Source organism: Saccopteryx leptura, chromosome 8 (genome assembly GCF_036850995.1).
Source record: "Saccopteryx leptura isolate mSacLep1 chromosome 8, mSacLep1_pri_phased_curated, whole genome shotgun sequence".
Taxonomy (NCBI): Eukaryota; Metazoa; Chordata; class Mammalia; order Chiroptera; family Emballonuridae; genus Saccopteryx; species Saccopteryx leptura.
Window position 1 is genome coordinate 42,800,691 of NC_089510.1, and position 20,712 is coordinate 42,821,402.

Genomic DNA, 20,712 nt, shown 5'->3' on the forward strand with positions numbered 1-20,712 from the left:
TGGTAGAATCTAGTCCTGGACTTTTATTTTTGGCGAGGTTTTTGATAGTTGTTACTATTTCCTCCCTGCTTATGGGTCTATTTAGGTTTTCCACTCCTTTGTGACTCAGTCTAGGAAGACTACATAGTTCTAGGAATTTATCCATTTCCCCTAGGTTGTTGAATTTGATGGCATATAAATCTTTTATAGTATTCCACTGTGATCCTTTGTATATCTATGATGTTTGTGGTCCTTTCTCCTCTTTCATTTTGGATTTTCTTTATGTGAGTCCTTTCTATTTTTTCCTTAGTGAGTCTAGCCAGGGGTTTGTTAATTTTATTGATATTTTTAAAAAACCAGCTCTTTGTTTTATTAATTTTTCTATTTTTTTTGTTCTCTATTTCATTTAGTTCTGCTCTAATTTTTACTATTTCCTTTCTTCTGCTGATTTTGGGTTGACTTTCTTCTTTTTTTCCTAGTTTATTAAGATGCAATGTTAAGTTGTGTACTTGGGATCTCATTTCTTGATATAAGCCTGTAATGATATAAACTGCCCTCTTATTACTGCTATTGTTGCATCCTAGAAATTTTGATATGTCATGTTGTTATTTTCATTTGTCTATATCTATCTTTTGATCTCTGCTTTTATTTCTTCTTTGACCAGTCCTTTTTTAGCAGTATGTTGTTTAATTTCCACATTTCTATGGCTTCTTTACTTCCTTTTTGCAGTTGAATTATAATTTCAAAGCCTTATGGTCAGAAAATATACTTGGTATAATTCCAATCTTCTTGAATTTGTTGATGTTTTGTGGCCCAACATATGGTTTGTCTTTGGAAATGTACCATGCACACTAGAGAAAATGTATAATCTGATCTTTTGGGATGAAATGTCCTGTAAATTCTATTATGTCCATTTGGTCCAGTGTGTCATTTAAGGCTGATACTTCTTTATTGATTTTCTGTTTGGATGAACTGTCTAAAGACATTAATAGCATATTGAGATCTCCAAGTATGATTGTGTTTTTGTCTGCTTCTATTTTTAGAACTGTTAGTAGATGTCTTATATGTTGTGATGCTGCTTCTGGTTTGGTGCATGTATATTAAGAAGTGTTCTGGCCCTGGCCGGTTGGCTCAGCGGTAGAGCGTTGGCCTGGCGTGCGGGGGACCTGGGTTCGATTCCTGGCCAGGGCACATAGGAAAAGCGCCCATTTGCTTCTCCACCCCCCCTCCTTCCTCTCTGTCTCTCTCTTCCCCTCTCGCAGCCAAGGCTCCATTGGAGCAAAGATGGCCCGGGCGCTGGGGATGGCTCCTTGGCCTCTGCCCCAGGCGCTAGAGTGGCTCTGGTCATGGCAGAGTGACCCCCCGGAGGGGCAGAGCATCGCCCCCTGGTGGGCAGAGTGTCACCCCTGGTGGGCGTGCTGGGTGGATCCCTGTTGGGCGCATGCGGGAGTCTGTCTGACTATCTCTCCCCGTTTCCAGCTTCAGAAAAATACAAAAAAAAAAAAAAAAAAAGAAGTGTTCTGTCTTCTTGTTACAATGTTCCCTTTATCATTATGAAATGTCCATCTTTGTCTCTGGTTACCTTTGTTGTCTTGTTGCCACTGTTGTCAGATTTGAGTATGGCTACACCTGCTTTTCTTTGGATATTATTTGCTTGGAGAATCGTTTTGCAGTCTTTCACTTTGAGTCTACTTTTTTCCCTGCTGCTTCGATGTGTCTCTAGAAGGCAACATACAGTTGGGTTTTGCTTTTTGATTCAATCTGCTACTCTGTGCCCTTTTATTGGTGAGTTCAGTCCATTTACATTTAGGGTAATTATTAACTCTTGAGGGTTTCCTTTAGCCATTTTATATTTTGTTTTCCGGTAGCTTTGTATCTTGTGTGGTTCTTCTCTTTTGTGTTTCTGTCAGTTGTTTTTGTTTGATACTATTCCATACTTCTTTCCCGTTTCTTCTTTTTTTTTAAGCTGTGTATTTCAGTAGTGGCTTTTCCATGGGTGGTTACCATTAGGTTATTAAGAGAAAAATGTTCATATATATATAAGAGTCCTTTGTCCTATGATCTCCTATGCTACTGCAGGTCTTTATTCTGTTTCCTTTATATTATTGTTGTCACATATTATCCTTGTTTTTATTGTGACCTTGTTGGAGCCTTTACTTGTAGTTTTGATTTTTTTTCTTTGTGTCTGGTCAGACAACCTCCTTGAGTTTTTCCTGCAGTGGGGTTTTCTGGTGAAAAATTTCCTCAGCTTCTGTATGTCTGCAAAAGTTTTTATTTCTCCTTCATATTTGAAGGATTATTTTGATGGATATAGTATTCTTGGCTGGTAATTTTTCTCTTTCAGTACTTTGAATGTTTGGGTCCACTCTCTTCTGGCTTGTAGAGTTTCCACTGAGAAGTCTGATGATACCTAATCGGCTTTCCTTTATGTTATGTTCTTTTCCCTAGCTGCCCTGAGGATTATTTCCTTCTCATTGATTTTTGACAATTTTATTATGATGTGCCTTGGAGTAGGTCTGTTTGGGTTGAGGTAACTCAACATTCTGTTTGCTTCTTGGATTCGAGGCTCTCCATAAATTTGGGAAATTCTCATTAATTGTTTGAATAGGCTATCCATTCCCTCCTCTCTCTTCTTCTTCTTCTGATATATCTATTATTCTTATATTGCTTTTTTTGATGGAGTCAGACAATTCTTGTAGAACTCTCTCTTTTTTTTAAAATTCGTAAGTTTTTCTCCTCTTCTCTTTGTAGCATTTCTAGTTGTTTGTCTTCGATGTCACTTATTCTTTCCTTTATCTGGCTTGTTCTATTAGTTAAACTTGCTACCTCAGTTTTCAAACCATGTATTAAGTTCTTCATCTGTTTTTAAAAGTTTTGATCTTCTTGGTGAACTCATTAAGTTTCCTACTGGTGTTTTCTCACATCTCATTGAGTATTTTCAGAACTTCAATTTTGAATTCTCTATAATTTAACTCCAAGGTTTCCATGTGATTGAAATTATTTTCTGTAGATTTTTTATTTTCTTTCTGAATTATACCTCTGTCTTGTTAACTATGATATTTGATTTCTTCTCCTTGATAGCATTTGAGAGAACTCTAACAAAAAAAACTAAAATGGTGAAAAATAAGTTACAAAAATACAATAAAAAATAAAAATTTAAAAGATAATGACAAACAAAAAAGAAAATCCATGAAAAACAAAGATTAAAAAAACAAAAAAATAAAAACAAACAAAATACTCAGAAAAAAGAATAAAATATAAAAATTAAGAAAATGAAATACAAAAAAGAAAAAAGTAATAAGGGTAAAAAAGGAGAAAGGGAAAAATAAATTTTGGTTTTGAGAGGTTACTGTTTTCTTCCAGTAGGCAACAGTGTATTACAAGTCTTAGCTCTGTAAAATTTCTGGGCTGTCCTCCACTGAGATGTTGCTGTGGCAGTGATGTAGGCAGGGCTGCAATTGATTTGGTGGGTGGCGCATGTTGTGAGGGCTTTTCGGCTATGACTTTCAGCTTTGGCTTTCTGGCTTTCCAGCTCTAGAAATGGTGATCTTAGCTCCTCCCCACATCTCAGTAGACCAGGGGACCACACTCAGAGCCCCTCTGTTCTTCAGGGAAGAGAGTAGCTCTGGAGATCTAGCTGTGGGGTTTGTCTCTGCCATTCTCAGTACCATGAGTTGAGGCAGGCAGGATCTGGGAGGCTGGGGGGCTGCAGTTTAGTTTTCTCTGTCTCTTCCAAGTGCAGGCTGTAGGCAAACCATGGGATACTGGCTGTGACCCTGTGTTATGGCCATTTTGGTTTATCCCCCCCTCTGCCTCTCTGTCTCACTGCTCCTCCCAGCAGAAGGAGACCCAGTCACTCCAACTTTCCATCTTCATGCTCATCAGATAAAACCCACACAGCCTGAGCTTCCCTCTTCCCCATAGTCCAGCGGAGGAAAAAAACCCCACTCACTCCAGGTTTGTCTCTTCTCTCCTCTCTCCTCTCCTCTCCTCTCCTCTCCTCTCCTCTCCTCTCCTCTCCTCTCCTCTCCTCTCCTCTCCTCTCCTCTCCTCTCCTCTCCTCTCCTCTCCTCCCCTCCCCTCCCCTCCCCTCCCTTCCCCCCTCTCCAGAGACCACTGCAAATGCGTTTTATCATCTGTCCCCCTTTCAACCTCCTCTCCCCTCCCCTCCCCTCCCCTCCCCTCCCCTCCCCTCCCCTCCCCTCCCCTCCCCTCCCCTCCCCTCCCCTCCTCTCCTCTCCTCTCCAGAGCCCACTGCAAATGCGTTTTATCTTCTGTCCCCCTTTCAACCCATCCCACCTTTCATCCATTTGGTGCGTGGATCTTTCAGGCATGCCTGCAGGCCCAGCTGGGGTTACTTTGCTGCATTATAGTTGTTCAAATTTTAAGGGGAGAGATCAGGAGTATTTCTCACACCACCTGACACTCCCCCCCCAAAATCTACTTTCACATTTTGGGTGAAGGGTGGTTTTATTAAACTTTGATGAATTTGGGGCAGTGTCCTTAATTCGTTCAAGTGATTTTTAAATTGTTTTCTAACAGGAACATTTAAAATTCTTCATAAACTAATAATACACACAAGAGATTATATGGTTCCTTTCTCTTCCTCATGCCTAAAAGAAAGACAAATAATTATACTATGAAATGACAGAGAAGCAGCAAATACCATTTCTGCAGGTTCCTTCTTCCCAATTCAGAGATAGCATAGCGAGCATGGAGGCTCTTCTGGATTGGTACATAGGCTTCCCATGTCTTTTGTAATTTGTGAGAAGGAATTCTAATATATATGTTCTGAATTGGCAATGAATTTGTTATATTGAACATGTACATGCAAAAAACTTTTATCTTATTTTGGCAGACACTGTATAAAGAAAGTCGAGAATCACAATTTTATATGATAGATTCAGAAGTGCTGACACATAATGTGCCCTACCATGACTACTTCTATACCCTGAACAGATACTATATCATCCCATGTTCAAAACAGAAATGCCGGCTAAGGTGAGCTACTATAGATGAGTGTTTTAGTCAGGATAGACACGATTATGCTCTGATAAAGTAGTAATAATCCTGAAATTTTAGTGGTAGCTTTTTACAACAAAGCTTTATTTTTTTGTTCAAATTACACATCCACTGTTGGTCGGCAGAGGGATGGGGCTCCTTCCTCAAGGCCCAAGCCAATGAATCCTTTGACATCCTGGAGCAATGCAATCCAGAATGTGTCGTTTCAGTTGCTACTGTAACAGAGAGCTGTAGAATTGTGCACACAGTCCAATGGGCCAGAACTAGTCACTGAACCCTGTTTAATGGTGGGGGGGGGGGGCGCTGGGAGTTCTTTGTGAGCAGTAAATGACTCTGTTGCAATGGGAAATAAATGTTGGTGCATTAAAGTTAGTGATGGGCCATCATATGCTTGGCCTCGTCTCAGCTAATTAGTTATTTTCAACTAATTTATGACCACTGGAGAGTTTTTAATACAAGGCATTTAGAAAATTTAGAATTTATTTTGAGCTTTTCCATCTATATTTAAGTAAAGAAAATTCACATCTAGAGAAAGGAAAGATATAAAATGCCAAGTATTGAGAAGGAAAATTTGATGATATTGTTAGTAGCACATAATAAAATTTGAAAGAAGTCATTATCAGTGAACAAATTTTCTTTTATAATCTAAATTACTTTGAATCCTTTTGCCTCCCCACCGTATACAATCTAATATTTAATTGTACTATTACTATAACTAAATTGTGTCCTTTAAATAAATATTATCCTTATCCTGTTAGAGTTTCCACTGATTTGAAATACAGAAAACAACCATGGGCCATTATCAAATCTTTAATTGAGAAGAATTCCTGGAGTTCATTGGAAGACTATTTCAAACAGCTTGGTTTGTAAATTTCTTGATTTATCTGTTTTTGTAATGATAGAATTTATTAACAAAATGGAATAATTATTCATCTGGATTCATAGCAGAAACTAGTAGATAACATTGGACTAACTCTCACTGAAGTGATTTTAACTACCCCACTTGGAATTTCAAACTTAATTTTCATCAGTCTAACAAGCACTTGTATAATTCTTACTATAATCCAGACATTATTCTTGGTGCTTTATAAACATAAACTCATTACAGCCCAGTGAGGTAGGTACTATTATTTTCCCCCCCGATTTTACTGAACAAGAAATATTGCACCACAGAGAAAGAGGTAAAGTGATTTGTCCAAGATCACAGTTAGATGTCACACTTCCTGACTCTGAGGAAGCCAAGGGAGCTGACTGCAGTTAGGGCCTATATAACTGGATCATAATGATGCACCTGTGCTTGCTAATACCTGGAGAGCTCTCAGGCCCACAGGTTCTTTACCTGGGTTTATTTAGGTCCACTAAGTAATGGTATCATATACCTGTGTGAATTTTGTGGAGGTGGGTGCTAGACTGGGGGAATGGTTATAGTAGTTATGTTTGGATATTTTTTAAAATATACATGAGGAAAAAATATATACTTACATGAGCATAATTAATATTAGTTAAAGAAACTGTAGTGGTCAGTCAAATCAGATCATTTCTCTATCATCCTCTAGTTTGTTGATTATTTTATTTCTTTGCTTTTCTCTCTTTGATTATTTCATTATTAAACTTCTAATCAGGAGATAAGAAAATGAAACTCAAAAATTAGTTTGACCACTGGATAATGAACTTCTAATAAAAAAATTTGGTGAAGGAAAAGATTGAAATAATTGACAAAAATGAAGTTTTTAGGCTGCTGGCAGATTTTCTTTATTGATGCTTCCTTTTTGAAAACACTTATTGCAAATTAGAACTATTATATGCTTCTTCTTCCTTTGAAATTGACCATCAAGTGCCATAATCTATCTTGGAAATCTTTCTAATGATCCAATATAAGTGGGTCGCCTGTTGTTTCTATAACTGAAATCGTTACATTAATATTTAATATAGCACGTGGCAGACTTGCTCTGATGATCCCATCATTTATTAATACAATTCATTCTTCCTAGAATAATGAAGCTTTATTATGGGATCACTGTACTCTCCAAAACTTTTCATTAAGCCTAAGGTTTGAATGTAGGTCATAAGAACCCAAGTAATTGTTAATGAAAGTTTCTAAGGCTTAAAAAAGCAAACAACACAAACCCATCACCAAATCCTCTGTATCTTATAGTTGAGAAGGTTTCTCCACTATCTAAAGATTTTTTTTTCCTTCTTAGAATCAGATTTATTAATGGAAGAATCTATGTTAAATCAGTCCATTGAAGACCCTGGAAAACTTATTGGCCTACGAAGGAGAAGGCGAGGAACTTTCAACCGAACAGCAGAACCAGTTCCTAAACTTTCTTCTCAGCGTTCATCTGGAGATGGTTTAGATACCAGAGGGGATATTACAGGTAGCTGTTATCTGGTAAATAGAGGTAAAAGATTTTAGTTTACTTATATGAAGGAGAATATGTCTGTTTGGCAGTTGCAAAATGGCTGGTGTATGGTCAATAGAAATGTTTTATTGGGCTACATATTTTATTGAATATAATTTTAAAAATTGGACCTTTTTGTATAAAAACTCAGATCTGACAGCCCTGGACCTTTCATAGCAACAGTCAGTTGGAGCTTAATAGTAGCTGCCCTGTTAGACCAAGTCCCCAGGTCACCAGTCCCCACCATTGTCCCTGGCTGCTGGATACTTGGCTCATTAATTTCCTGCTCAATATGTCCAGACATCTGATATCTACCTTTGAATGTACTACAATGATTATATGTTGTTAATCCTTATGTACTGTCAGGGCCAGCCCAGCAAAATTGCAAAGATGGAATTTGGCTTTTATTATTCTTGCTCTTAATTATGAAGACATCTTGTCTCTACTGTTACCCCCTCAGCCTCAGAACTATAAAGCTATAATACTTTCACACCCTTCTACATTATAAAATTATCTTCTTTTTTTTTGCGAAAGAGACAGACAGACAGGGATAGACAGGAAGGGAGAGAAATAAGAAGCATCAACTCATAGTTGCAGCACCTTAGCTGTTCATTGATTGCTTTCTCATATGACAGACAGACTCATATGACAGACAGACAGGGACAGACAGGAAGGGAGAGAAATAAGAAGCATCAACTCATAGTTGCAGCACCTTAGTTGTTCATTGATTGCTTTCTCATATGTGCCTTGACTGGGGAGTTCTAGCTGAGCCAGTGACCCCTTGCTCAAACCAGTGACCTTGGCTTCAAGCCAGCGACCATGGGGTCACATCTATGATCCTGTAGTCAAGCCAGTGACCCCATGCTCAAGCTGGTGAGCCTGTGCTTAAGCTGGCAACCTTGGGGTTCGAAACTTGTGTCCTCAGTGTCCCAGGCCAATGCTCTATCCACTGTGCTACCACCTAGTCAGGCTAAAATACTCTTCTAAGCCTTACTTCTTAGTATGAATATGTTTAAGCTTAATGGCTCTAAATTTGGAGTTTAAAAGTATGGGCAATAGAGAACAGGTTAAAATGACTTAAAAATTTTCTTTAAGGAGGGAGGCATTATACATAAATTTAGCTCAGATGTTGTTTGCAGAGAGAAAACAATTAGAGATTAAATATGATGTATTCAATTACATATTTAATTTTAGAGTAAATTAATTTGTAATATAGGCCAAATTTAAAGAACTGCTGTAAGCTTTCTTTTTGTAGATTTGTTTTATATTACTCAAGATATCTGAAACTAAAAAAAGGTGCAGGGAATTCACTCTAAATCACTTTGTCTTTATAAATAACCTAAACAATTTCTTTCTTAGTTCTTTTCAAATGAAATTAAAATTTTACTGATTATAATCCCAATCCCAATTCTAATGCAGCCTTTTTATTTTGTAGGAAAGAAAAAAGAAACGGAAAGCTATAACACTGTCCTCATTGTGGTGATGAGCATTTTGTAAGTATTTGTTTAGTTTGCTTTTTTACTTTTAACAGTTTATGAAAAGATTTGAATGCTTTTGTATATTATTGTGTAGAACTTGACCAAATTGGGAGCACAGAAACAATATTATATTCTTCAGTCTGATAGTTTTTGATGTGTGATTTTCAGAAGAATTATTAAATTTAAAGGAGCCTGACTGGTGGTGGTGTAGTGGATAAAGCGTTGACCCAGAATGCTGAGGTCGCTGGTTCAAAACCCCAAGGTCGCTGGCTCTGAGCAAGGGCTCATCAGAGTGGGGTCACTGGCTTGAGTGGGGTCATTGTCCACATGATCTCCAGCTCATCAGCTTGAGCTCAGAGGTCACTGGCATGAAAAGTCCAAGAAAGCTGGCTTGAGCAAGGGGACACTGGTACAGCCCTGGTCAAGGTACCTATGAGAAGCTCAGTGTACCACTAAAGTGAAAGCAACTGTGAGTTGATGCTTCTCATCCTCTCCCTCATTCCTGCTTTGTCTGTCTGTCTGTCTGTCTGTCTCTCTCAAAAAACATTTTTTTGAGGGAATACCAGGTACACATTCAATGTTTTATTTTTTTTATTTTATTGCTTTTTAAAATCACTTTATTTATGGGTTTTAGAGAGAGGAGAGAGAGAGAGAGAGAGAGAGAGAGAGAGAGAGAGAAAGGTGGAAGGGAGAGAAAGGTGGGAAGCATCAACTCAGAGTTGCTTCTCGTATGTGCTTTGACTGCACTAGCCCAGGGTTTTGAACCAGTGACTTCAGCACTCCAGATCAACACTTTATCCACTGCACCACCACAGGTCAGGCTATTTTTATTGATTTGTAGAGAGAGAGGTAGAGAGAGAAAGGGAAGAAAAACAGACTTCTTGTTGTACTTATTTATGTATTTATTGATTGATTCTTATATGTGCTCTGACTAGGCATCGAACTCACAACCTTGGTGTATTGCTACAACACGCTAACCAGCTGAGCTCTCTGGCCAGGACAAAATGTTTTCATTTTTTAAACAAATTTGATTTATTTCTCTTATCACAGGTTTTTATGGGATGTCCATAAATTTAAAGAGAGTATTTATATATGCATGCCATGAAATCCCAATAAGGCTATTTTATTTTTTTAGTTATTGATTTTAGAGAGAGGAGAGATAGAGGAATTAGGGAGGGGGGAGGAGTGGGAGGCATCAACTCATACTTGCTTCTCATATGTGCCTCGACTGGGAAACCCCAGGTTTTGAACCGGTGACCTTAATGTTCCAGGTCAATGATTTATCCACTGTGCCACCACAGGTCAGGCTATGTTATTCTTTTCGATTAGAACAGTGGTCCTTACCCTTTATTTTTATTTTTATTTTTCATTTTTCCGAAGCTGGAAACGGGGAGGCAGTCAGACAGATTCCCGCATGCGCCCGACCGGGATCCACCCGGCATGCCCACCAGGGGGCGATGCTTTGCCCCTCTGGGGCGTCGCTCTGTTGCATCCAGAGCCATTCTAGCACCTGAGGCAGAGGCCACAGAGCCATCCCCAGTGCCCGGGCCATCTTTGCTCCAATGGAGCCTCGCTGCGGGAGGGGAAGAGAGAGACAGAGAGGAAGGAGAGGGGGAGGGGTGGAGAAGCAAATGGGCGCCTCTCCTGTGTGCTCTGGTCAGGAATCGAACCCAGGACTCCTGCACGCAGGGCCGACGCTCTACCACTGAGCCAACCGGCCAGGGCCCCTTACTCTTTATTGAGCATAAGAATCACTTGCTTAAAATGGAGACTCCAGAGATTGAGTCAGTAGGTATTGAGTAGGGATCAAGAATCAGAATTTTGAAACACACTGTGCAGGTTATTCTGATGAAAGTGATCTGAGGATCACATGCAGAGAAATGCTGGGGTAACTAGTCTCAGAGTATACTATAGGAATCCATTTAGCCAGTCATGTTTAGACTACTGTTATCTATTCTACGTGGCTATATGTCAGTCTTGAGGTTGTCCATTAGATTCCATTGCATTGGTTCTGACTGGGTGATATACTCCAAAAGGTTTTTTGGAATGAAGTTCTTATCTCAGCTATTTTTTCTAATTACAAATTTCAGAACATAGAAAATCATTGTTTTGCCTTTGAGTTTTATAAAAAGGTTTTCATACTCTGGTTAAGTTGGTTTGCTATAGCAATTTTTAATAGTAAATATTATCATTAGTCTCTCGTATTACTTTGCACAAAGTTTATACTCAAATGTTGAAATGTCCATTTATGTACCATTTCAGTGCCATGATTTCATAGATTCGGTTTTCTTGCTACTACATTAGTTTTTATTACAAAAAAAAATCCTCTTCTAGATGGATGAAGGGAAACACTGTATATTTAAGGGCAAGTCAATATTTTAACAGAAAAAATGAGATATGATACCACCTATATATTTGCATCTATGTGTCATAAGAAATATATCCATACTTGAAAGGCTGCTGTGAGACCAGGAGAGTAGGGTCATTTAGCATGTAACATTTTATATATTAAACCATTAATGCATATTTGGGATTTGATATAAACTTTCTTTGTCCAAGTTGAACTAGAAGCAGTTTTTGCTGAATAATAATTTTTTAAAATTTCCTTTGGCTTCCACTGGGAATAACAGGTACATCGTGATCTACCTAAGATTAGTTCATATTGATCTTCATTTTCTGTTTGAAGCACAGCATTATGGGTTTATAACTGCTTAAGCCAAAAGCACCCAAAAATAGATGTTGAAAGCTTAACTGGTAGATTTCTAAGGTGAGGGTCATACAGCAACATCGGCTGGGATTCCTAGCAGAAAGGAGAGATGTCAGGGACTGTCCTAACCTGCTTTATTTGAGGACTTTCTTGTCACTTTAGTTACCTTCTTTTTCCTCAATGTTCATTTAATAATTAAAAGTAATTATTTTATATAATAGGGATAATTTATTTAATACTAACAATAATTGGAAATTGATATAGATAATATACATTAAAAATTTGTTTTTCCATTGATTTGAGAGAGAGAGAGGAAAGGGGATGCAAATAGAAAGAGCAGAAGAGAGAGAAAGACGCACCAGCTCATTGTTTCACTTAGTTTTTCCATTTAGTTGTGCACTCATTGGTTGCTTCTCTTACGTGTCCTGACTGAGCATCGAACCTGCCACCTCTGGTCAACCTGGATGGGTCTTTCCAGGAACTGCCACCGGGTTAACGCTTTATCCATTGAGCCACCTGACCAGGGTCAATAATACCTATTTTTGGAGGTTCTGTGTGTGTACTCTGCGCCGGCAGTGCTTCAGGCCTGGATACGATGGGTTAACCAGGTCCGATCTGCTTTGCCTAGTTTGCTGTTACTAGTCTTGTTGAATGTGACACTGTTTCTGAAGCTGTCCAGGATAGAGTATGCCGCTCAGTCCTTTTACCGTCTCCACCTCCAAGAAGAGAAATCTTTAAAGTAAGTCTCTCTTTCCTTCCAACCTGTTATTATTTCAGTAATTCCTTAGTTATAAAAAACTTCATTCCCATTTTAGAAATTTTGATTTGCTAACTATTCTGGAGTCATACTTTTTTTTGGTTCTTAATTTTTTTGTTGTGTTGGTAAATTTATGGGACACCGGTGATTTCTGGAAATAAAAGATTAGCAGCTGATTTTTAAGATGGTATTTTTCTTTCAGTTTAGCCTCTGATATGGTATCAAGACCAGAAAACAGTCAAAAGCATAAAGATCAGGCCCATCGTTTAAAAGGAGTGCTCCGAGACTCCATCGTGATGCTTGAAGAGGTAGGCCACTCTGGTACTCATCAGTCTGACTCAGTTGCTCCTCTGGCTAAGAGAATATTTCATATACCATTATTTGAAGAAGCCCCCTCCTAGAGGCACTCCCTTACTACCCTTGCCAGTTTCTCTATCATTCATATTGTATATATAGTCACTTGCGTATATAGTCACATTTTTTTACAAAATGGGAGATACTGCACACACCATTGCATATCTTTGTCAATTAGTAATGTATTTTGAAGATGTTTCCACAGGATCATATATTATATATATATAACATTATATAATATATATTATATATATTATATATATATGTACCTCATTCTTTTAATTGATCTTTCTATATGAAATTTTATGCTTAATATACCCCTGTTTTCTCCACTCCTATTAGACACTCTCCTCAGCCTATGGGAGACCCAGCACATATCAGAGGAGACTCTCCTTATAGAAGTGGTAGATACTGTATACCTGGTTCATTATTTTGTTTTTATCTATTAACCATGTATCTTGGAGATACTTCCATCCAGTGTATAACACTCTTCCTTTAACAGCTGCATAGAATTTGACCATATAAACATTCCCTAATTATTTGTACTTGTTCTCCACTGAAAAATGAACATTTAAGGTTATTTCAGTGTTTTGCTATATATATATTATTTCTTGAATATGGTATCATCAATATGTGCCTCTTAGTTTCATTAACCAAAACTTAGGATTCCCTTTGAGAAATAAAGATTAATATTTCCATTATAATATATATGCTTACTTTTCAAAATTGAAAAATAAAGACTAGAAGAAAACCTATAGTTTAGACATAATCACCATTGATATTTTATTTCCTTTCATCCTCTTCTTCTATACATAGTTTTGTTTTTTAGAAGATTCAACTATTGAGCATTTCTTAGGATATTACACCAGGCACTGAAGGTTACAATTTCACCTAGGCACTCTTCAAATGAGCATTTCTTAGGATATCATGTGGGGCACTGAAGATTACAACTTCACCTAGGCACTCTTCAGATGTACAGTAGCTACATTCCTTAGTAACTTTCTCCTCCCACTCTCAGCAAGGAGTCTGTCATATTCTCACTTTTCTCCTCATTTCCTCCCCCCATATATCCGACTCTCAACTCATAACTATGCGTCAAGGAAAAAAGACTTTCCCTCTCCTTCTATAACCATCTACAGACCCTCCTATTGCTGCACCCATTGTCCACTCCTATGAGACACATTTCTCAGCCGATGGGAGGCCAGGCCCAGCACGTGTTAGCAGGAGACCCCATGCGTCTCCTTTCCAGCCTTCCCATTTTCAGTCTCTCTCACTCAGTTGGACCTGTACCATCCACACATGACCCTGCTCTGTTATTTCCTGCATTAATAAACCTCCACCATCCAAATCCTTCTCATCATCTCTACTCCCTTTCCAAGTTGAGCTCTTTCAGAGTTGCCTACCCTGCTTGTCACTACTTTATCCTTATTAACCCATTTATTTTTTTTAAGTTTTTATTTTCTCCAAAATGACTTGTTTACAGTTCAGAGTTAACTTGTTCTACAAGGTTGGTTGAGAACACTGCGAGCCCAGCACTCTCTTCTCCATTCTTCTGTAAAGACAATAATCTTTAAATTTTTAGTTTATTCTGTTGGTGTTTACCTCCACAGTTATAAACTAGCATGTATTGATACATCTTGATTTTTCAGTTTTAGACATTATCCTTTAGAGAAGTCAAAAAGAAAACAGGGATTTTGTTCTCTTTCCTTTTACCTCATCTTGTCCCCATTTCTAATTCCCCCATTGTCCCAAAAGAAGTTATAATTTTGGTTAGATCAATATTTAGTGTTTGCTTTTTTTCTTTTTTTTTTTTTTTGTATTTTTCTGAAGCTGGAAACGGGGAGAGACAGACAGACAGACTCCCGCATGCGCCCGACCGGGATCCACCCGGCACGCCCACCAGGGGCGATGCTCTGCCCACCAGGGGGCGATGCTCTGCCCCTCCGGGGCGTCGCTCTGCCGCGACCAGAGCCACTCCAGCGCCTGGGGCAGAGGCCAAGGAGCCATCCCCAGTGCCCGGGCCATCCTTGCTCCAATGGAGCCTTGGCTGCGGGAGGGGAAGAGAGAGACAGAGAGGAAGGGAGGGGGGTGGAGAAGCAAATGGGCACTTCTCCTGTGTGCCCTGGCCGGGAATCGAACCCGGGTACCCCGCACGCCAGGCCGACGCTCTATCGCTGAGCCAACAGGCCAGGGCGCTTTTTTTTTTTTTTTTTTTAAGTGAGAGGAAGGTAGGCAGAGAGACAGACTCCAGTATGTGTCTCAACTGGGATCCACCCGGCAAATACCCTACCAGGGGATGCTCTGCCCATCTGGGGCCATGGAGCCATCCTCAGTGTCCCGGGCCAACTTTGCTCGAACCAGTTGAGCCATGGCTGCAGGAGGGGAAGAAAGAGAGAAAGAGAGAAAGAAGGGGTGGAGAAGCATATGGTTATTTCTCGTGTGTGCCCTAACCAGGAATTGAACCCAGGACTTCCACATGCCAGGTGACACTCTACCACTAAGCCAACTGGCCAGGGCTCAAGTTTGCTATTCTGAACTATTAGAATAAACCACTATTTTTCCTTTTCTCTGCTTTTTCTTATTCCTAAATTTCATTGTGGTCTATTATTAGTTTATCAATATTATCCCATCCCCTCTCTGTTGTATAAATTTCTTACAATCTTCATTCACCTCAGGCATCTATAAATGAAGCTTCTGATTGGCTCCAGTCAGGTGCAGTGGCCTCTGTGTGGGTGCACAGCTGTCACCCAAGGGATTCCTGTTGCCCATCTCCTCTCTTTCCTATATCCCATGTTTTCTGCTTTCTTGGTTTACTTCCTATTTTGAATAAAGTATATCATTTAGTAGCCTCCTAAGAAAGAGTATGGATGTAAATATTTTTTAGATTTTGTCTGTCTGAAAATTTTTCATTCTGTTCTTCCCTTTGATTAATAGTTTGGCTGGGGATAGAATTCTAACTTGGAAATAATGTTTCTTCAGAACGTTTATGGCATTGCTCCATTGTCTTTTAGCCATTGTTAGTATTGAGAATTCTGGATGTTATCATTCCTAATCCTCTACCGTGGAAACTCATGCCCTTTAGTTCTGGGAAGTATTGTGTTATATAGTTGAAGGAAAGACCTTCCTTCCACTTCCGCAGGTCCTAAAATCCAGATGTTGGCTTTCAATTAATTGGAGAGGTTGTCTAATCTTAACCTTTTTTTTCTAGCTCCCATCTCTTTGCCTTTTTGTTCTGCTTCCTCAGCGATTTCTCCTACTTAATCATTAAAAATCCTTCCATTAATTTTTTTCAATTTTGGTTAAATTTTTAATTTCAAAGAGCTATTATTCCTCTGAATTTTACCCACTTTCCATTAAAATCCTTTCCCTTCTGTTTTGATATCTATCCTTAATTGTTAGAGAATTTCTTCAGATGTGTGTAGTACGTGGTTAGCTGCTTGTGTGGATCAGCAGCTCTTAACATTTGGGTCGGGCTGGTCTAATCTGAAGTTTTCTGTAGATTTGACCGGGGTGTTGGCTGAGAAATCCTGATCTCAGTACCTTTAGGTGTTTCCTCTTGGATTGGTCAGTTCCCACAGAGGAGACTCTTGCAGTCTCCTGTATGAAGGACCTAAGGGCTGGCTGCCAGCATTTTAGGAGCTGAGTGAAGGAGGAACGGGAGGTCAAGGCAAATGGGATGGTCTCAGCATTCAGTACACGCTTTTCTGTATAATCCTCGTGCTTCGGTATGGTCCCTCTTGTCCTTAACAATGTCTTGGTGTGCCCTGAGCCAGACGGCCAGTGACCTTCTGTTTTTTCTCTCCAGAAAATAAAATTTTAGACTTCTGCTTAACTAGTAGGAGAGGTCAGATACCCAAAGATTCAGCTAATCCTTCTTATTTTAGCCCCCTCCTTTAAATTCCCACTTCCAGAAATTCCTGGCCATCAGTTCCTGAGGCTTTTGAGGATTCTTCAGAGTAAATCTAGTTGGTTCTTAGCTTTCTCTGTTAGCTTAGGATTCAGCTTTTTCAGGCCTGAGAAATCATCTATCTGCTTTCCAGTTTCCAAAGTTGTGTTGCTGTTGCCACTTTTTCTGCTCTCCCCGCCTTTGTAGTTTATGTCTTTTTATTTTTTCATTTTTCCGAAGCTGGAAACGGGAGGCAGTCAGACAGACTCCCGCATGCGCCCGACTGGGATCCACCCGGAATGCCCACCAGGAGGTGATGCTCTGCCCATCTGGGGCGTCGCTCTGTTGCATCCAGAGCCATTCTAGCTCCTGAGGCAGAGGCCACAGAGCCATCCCCAGCGCCCGGGCCATCTTTGCTCCAATGGAGCCTTGGCTGCGGGAGGGGAAAAGAGAGACAGAGAGGAAGGAGAGGGGGAGGGGTGGAGAAGCATATGGGTGCTTCTCCTGTGTGCCCTGGCCGGGAATCGAACCTGGGACTCCTGCACACCGGGCTGACACTCTACTGCTGAGCCAACCGGCCAGGGCCGTTTATGTCTTAAAAAAAAAAAAAATCCCTAGTGGGGTTTGAGGTGGGAGCAAACTGGATGCCTGTATTTAATCTACTTCCTGGCTGTTCAGCTCACTCCTGGCCTTATTTTTTTCTGCCCTATCTTCCACTGATACTGCTTGCGCTAAGATCCCCAGTGACCTCTGGCTTTTAACATTAATGTACCTTTTTTTAGTTTTCATCTTACAGTGTCAGCATTTTGACAGAGCTGATCAGTCTTTTCTTGAAATGTATGTAATCTTGTTTTCTTTAAAACCATGAAAAAAATCTTGACTGTGAAATAATTCTTATATTATAAAATTCACCCCTTTAAAGGATTTTTAGTGTACTCAGAAGGTTATGCAACTATCACCACTAATTCCGGAACGTTTCATCACTCCAAAAGGAAACCCCGTACCTTTCAGCAGTCACTCCCATCCCTCTCTCCACTCCTGGCAATCACTAATCTATTTTCTAGTTCTAAAAATTTGCCTATTTTGGACATTTCCTATAAACAGAATCTTTTGTGACTGGCTATTTCACTTAGCATAACGGGAAACTACATTTTGCTTTAAAACTGTCTCCTGTACCCGACCACTTCCTGGTCCGGTGCTCCAGGCTGTCAGGTTCTCTTCCCTGCTCCTCTGCTTCCTCCGGGTGATCACATCCACTCCCTTAAATTGGAATGCCGTGTGTGTCAGTGACTCCCCATTCCTTCTGTCTCACCCTGACCTTTTCCCTGAGCCCCAGATTCTACAGTCACTTGCCAACTTGACATCTTCACCTGGATGATAACGTGCATCTCAAACTGATCCTGTCCAGAACAGAATTCCATCTTTATCCCGAGCCAAACCCAATTCTCCTGTAGTTGACCTGATTTTAGAAAATACTCCCATGCTCCAGTTGCTTAAGTAAAAAACTTAATGTGTAAGTACATATTTATGTGTGTGGTTATGCGTTTTAGTTCTGTATTGCTTACTAGTCTGTAAGCTCCATGAAGGCAGAGACAGTGGTTGTTGGGTTCACCATTGCACCCCCAGTGATTAGCAATAGATATTTGAATGAACAAATGAATGAATACATAAAATAAAACGTAATTTTTGCACTCAAGTTGCCTACATTTTGTTAGAGAAATCAAATGTCCACATGTATTGTTAAAGACTATAAAAAAGTACAAAGAAGTAAGGAGTAATGCTTTGGGCATTTAGAAGCAGGATGGTTAGGGAAACTACATGGAGACAGTGGGGATGGGTCCGTTTTAGATAGGTGAGGACAAACATGGGCATAAGAGCAAGCACAGGAGGTGACACTTGAGTTGTGTAGGAGGATAGTGAGACCACTGCAACTTCAGAGACCATTTAAGAAAACCACCCAGCCTTTCGCTTTGGACAGTCTGCTGGTGGACCCACTGGGATGTAGACTACATAGCAGTACACAGTAGGAAGAAGTCATGCAGTCCCAGGGCCAACGGGAAGAACGCTCTAGCAATCACACTGACAGATACCCTAAGGAATCAGGTGTTTCATACTCGGTCTTTTATTTAGGCATCAACATAAACAAAATCATGTTAAATGTAAATGTGAACTTTGGCATAAAAATAATCAGAAAAATTTAAACAATTGATTTTGGAAATTTTTTTGCTTGCAGTTGAAGAGTTCACTCATTATGCTTCAGAGAACCTTTGATCTACTAAATAAAAACAAGACTGGCATGGCTGTGGAGAGCTAGTGATCTTAAGGACTGAAATTGGAGAGATACTTGGAACTAAAAGAAAACATCTAGGAGAAAACCAGAGAATGAAGGATTTTAATTGTCATAGGAACATTTCCATATTTTCTCATTATTGGTACTTCTAATAGGAACATTCTTTTTAATAACATTTATTTAATAATTAACCTCCGATGGCCGTAAGAATCCATTCTTTTACTTCTTACACATAATTTTAAGCTGTGAATTTCTTCAGTGAAGCATGAACTATATTGTGGAATTGGATTTCTGTGATAAAAGAAGAAAATGAGACACTTTAACCTCATTTTTACAGTGAGGCTTGAAATTTGATGCTTTATCTGTTAGCACAGAATCAGTATGTGTCCAATTGGCTGGTTTCACAGTTGACATACATTCAAGAGGCTGAAGACAATCAATATAAGAATCTCTAAACCATTACTAATTTTGAAGGATCATTTTTCAGGCATATTACTTTTTTAGGTTGGTATACTGTAAAATATTACAATGTCTTCATTTATTGAGTATGCAAATTCAGTAGACTTTTTGATTTTGCACATTGATGATAATTATCGGAAAGGTTCTTCAGCCACATTGTGTCTTCATGAAAGAAACACTGTAGTTATTTCTTTAGGGAGCTATCAGAGGTAAGATTATCTTTCTCTTCATACATCAAATGAAGAGTTAGTTTCAGAAAAGGAAATCTGTAGGATACCAACACTCAAAATAAAGAACTGTGCTCTGAGTTTTAAAAACGAGAAGATTAGGTTAAAATCTGGGTTTTTGTGATCAAATATATACTTGAACTAAGCTTGGCTTCAGTTTAGCAGTCTAATTTGTGGATTCGTTTTCAGTAGCCACCTATAGCTTCATTTATTTATTCATGTGTATGTCTTGTTTTACTAATTACATTTTAATACACAAACTTTAGCTCTTTAATAAAATACTTCTGGGTACATTATATCCCAATACAAGTACTCTGACTGAAGTAAGACACAAACTTTGGCTCTTTCATAAAAAGGTTTCAGGCATATATGTCTCAACAAGTGATATCTTTGGAACAAGAATAATTTGTACATATCCGTGCTGTTTGAACAACAATTGCCTTTACATTTCTTTTTTTTCCCCCCAGAGACAACATAGCCACATGGGATTGCTAAAGTCATTGTTGAGATATAGAGAATAAAAATATTGACTCATTTAGAGAGAACATGGTTTTCTCTGGGTGAATCTCAACTCACCTACTTGGGGAGCCAGTGTACCTACCTGGGCTTTTGTTGTTGTTTATTTGTTTGTTTTTTTAATAAGGATTTATGAAGTGTTTGGCTGTGAGCAAGAGTGACTGGATTATAAACTTGAAACTTTGTTCTCCTAAATTCACAAAAGTGATCAGTGACAAGCTGAATATTTTTGAGATGTTTAAAACGTGTACTTCATTGCATACCTCAAAGAAAATGACCAAAGTTGCTTTATAAGTTATGACTAAATATGTATGTATAAGAATTTGATTAATTGTACTTGATTAAAACCCAAAATTTGAGTTGTCGTTTTTCTTTCTTTTCTGTTTGGAAAACAAAAAACAAAAAAACAAAGTATAAAGCCTGCTGTAGTGAACACATGTACATGGGCCTACACTCTTTTTAACATTTTGTGTGAAAATAAAACCAAAGAGGACTCAGCTTAAGAGCAATTTCATTTCAGATATGTATATATACTGCTAGAACAAAAACACTAGACAGGCCTCCAGGTCTGATGTAGAGACTGCTCACCAGAAATTAAAAAAATGAACAAGTTGGTAATTACCAGATCAGGGACA

General features: G+C 39.0%; 1 protein-coding gene across 2 annotated transcripts in view; it reads left to right on the plus strand.

The window, feature by feature from the left end:
- GRAMD1C (GRAM domain containing 1C) overlaps positions 1–20,436 on the plus strand; it is a 107,909-nt gene extending 87,473 nt beyond the window's left edge. For both annotated transcript variants that reach the window (XM_066347398.1, XM_066347397.1), the window contains 7 exons: positions 4,838–4,980; positions 5,760–5,863; positions 7,203–7,379; positions 8,839–8,896; positions 12,217–12,327; positions 12,548–12,653; positions 18,819–20,436. In XM_066347398.1, coding sequence (XP_066203495.1) covers positions 4,838–4,980; positions 5,760–5,863; positions 7,203–7,379; positions 8,839–8,896; positions 12,217–12,327; positions 12,548–12,653; positions 18,819–18,899 — 780 coding nt within the window. In that variant the 3' untranslated portion in view covers positions 18,900–20,436. The remainder of the gene's footprint in view (positions 1–4,837; positions 4,981–5,759; positions 5,864–7,202; positions 7,380–8,838; positions 8,897–12,216; positions 12,328–12,547; positions 12,654–18,818) is intronic.
- The last annotated feature ends 276 nt before the right edge of the window (positions 20,437–20,712 follow it).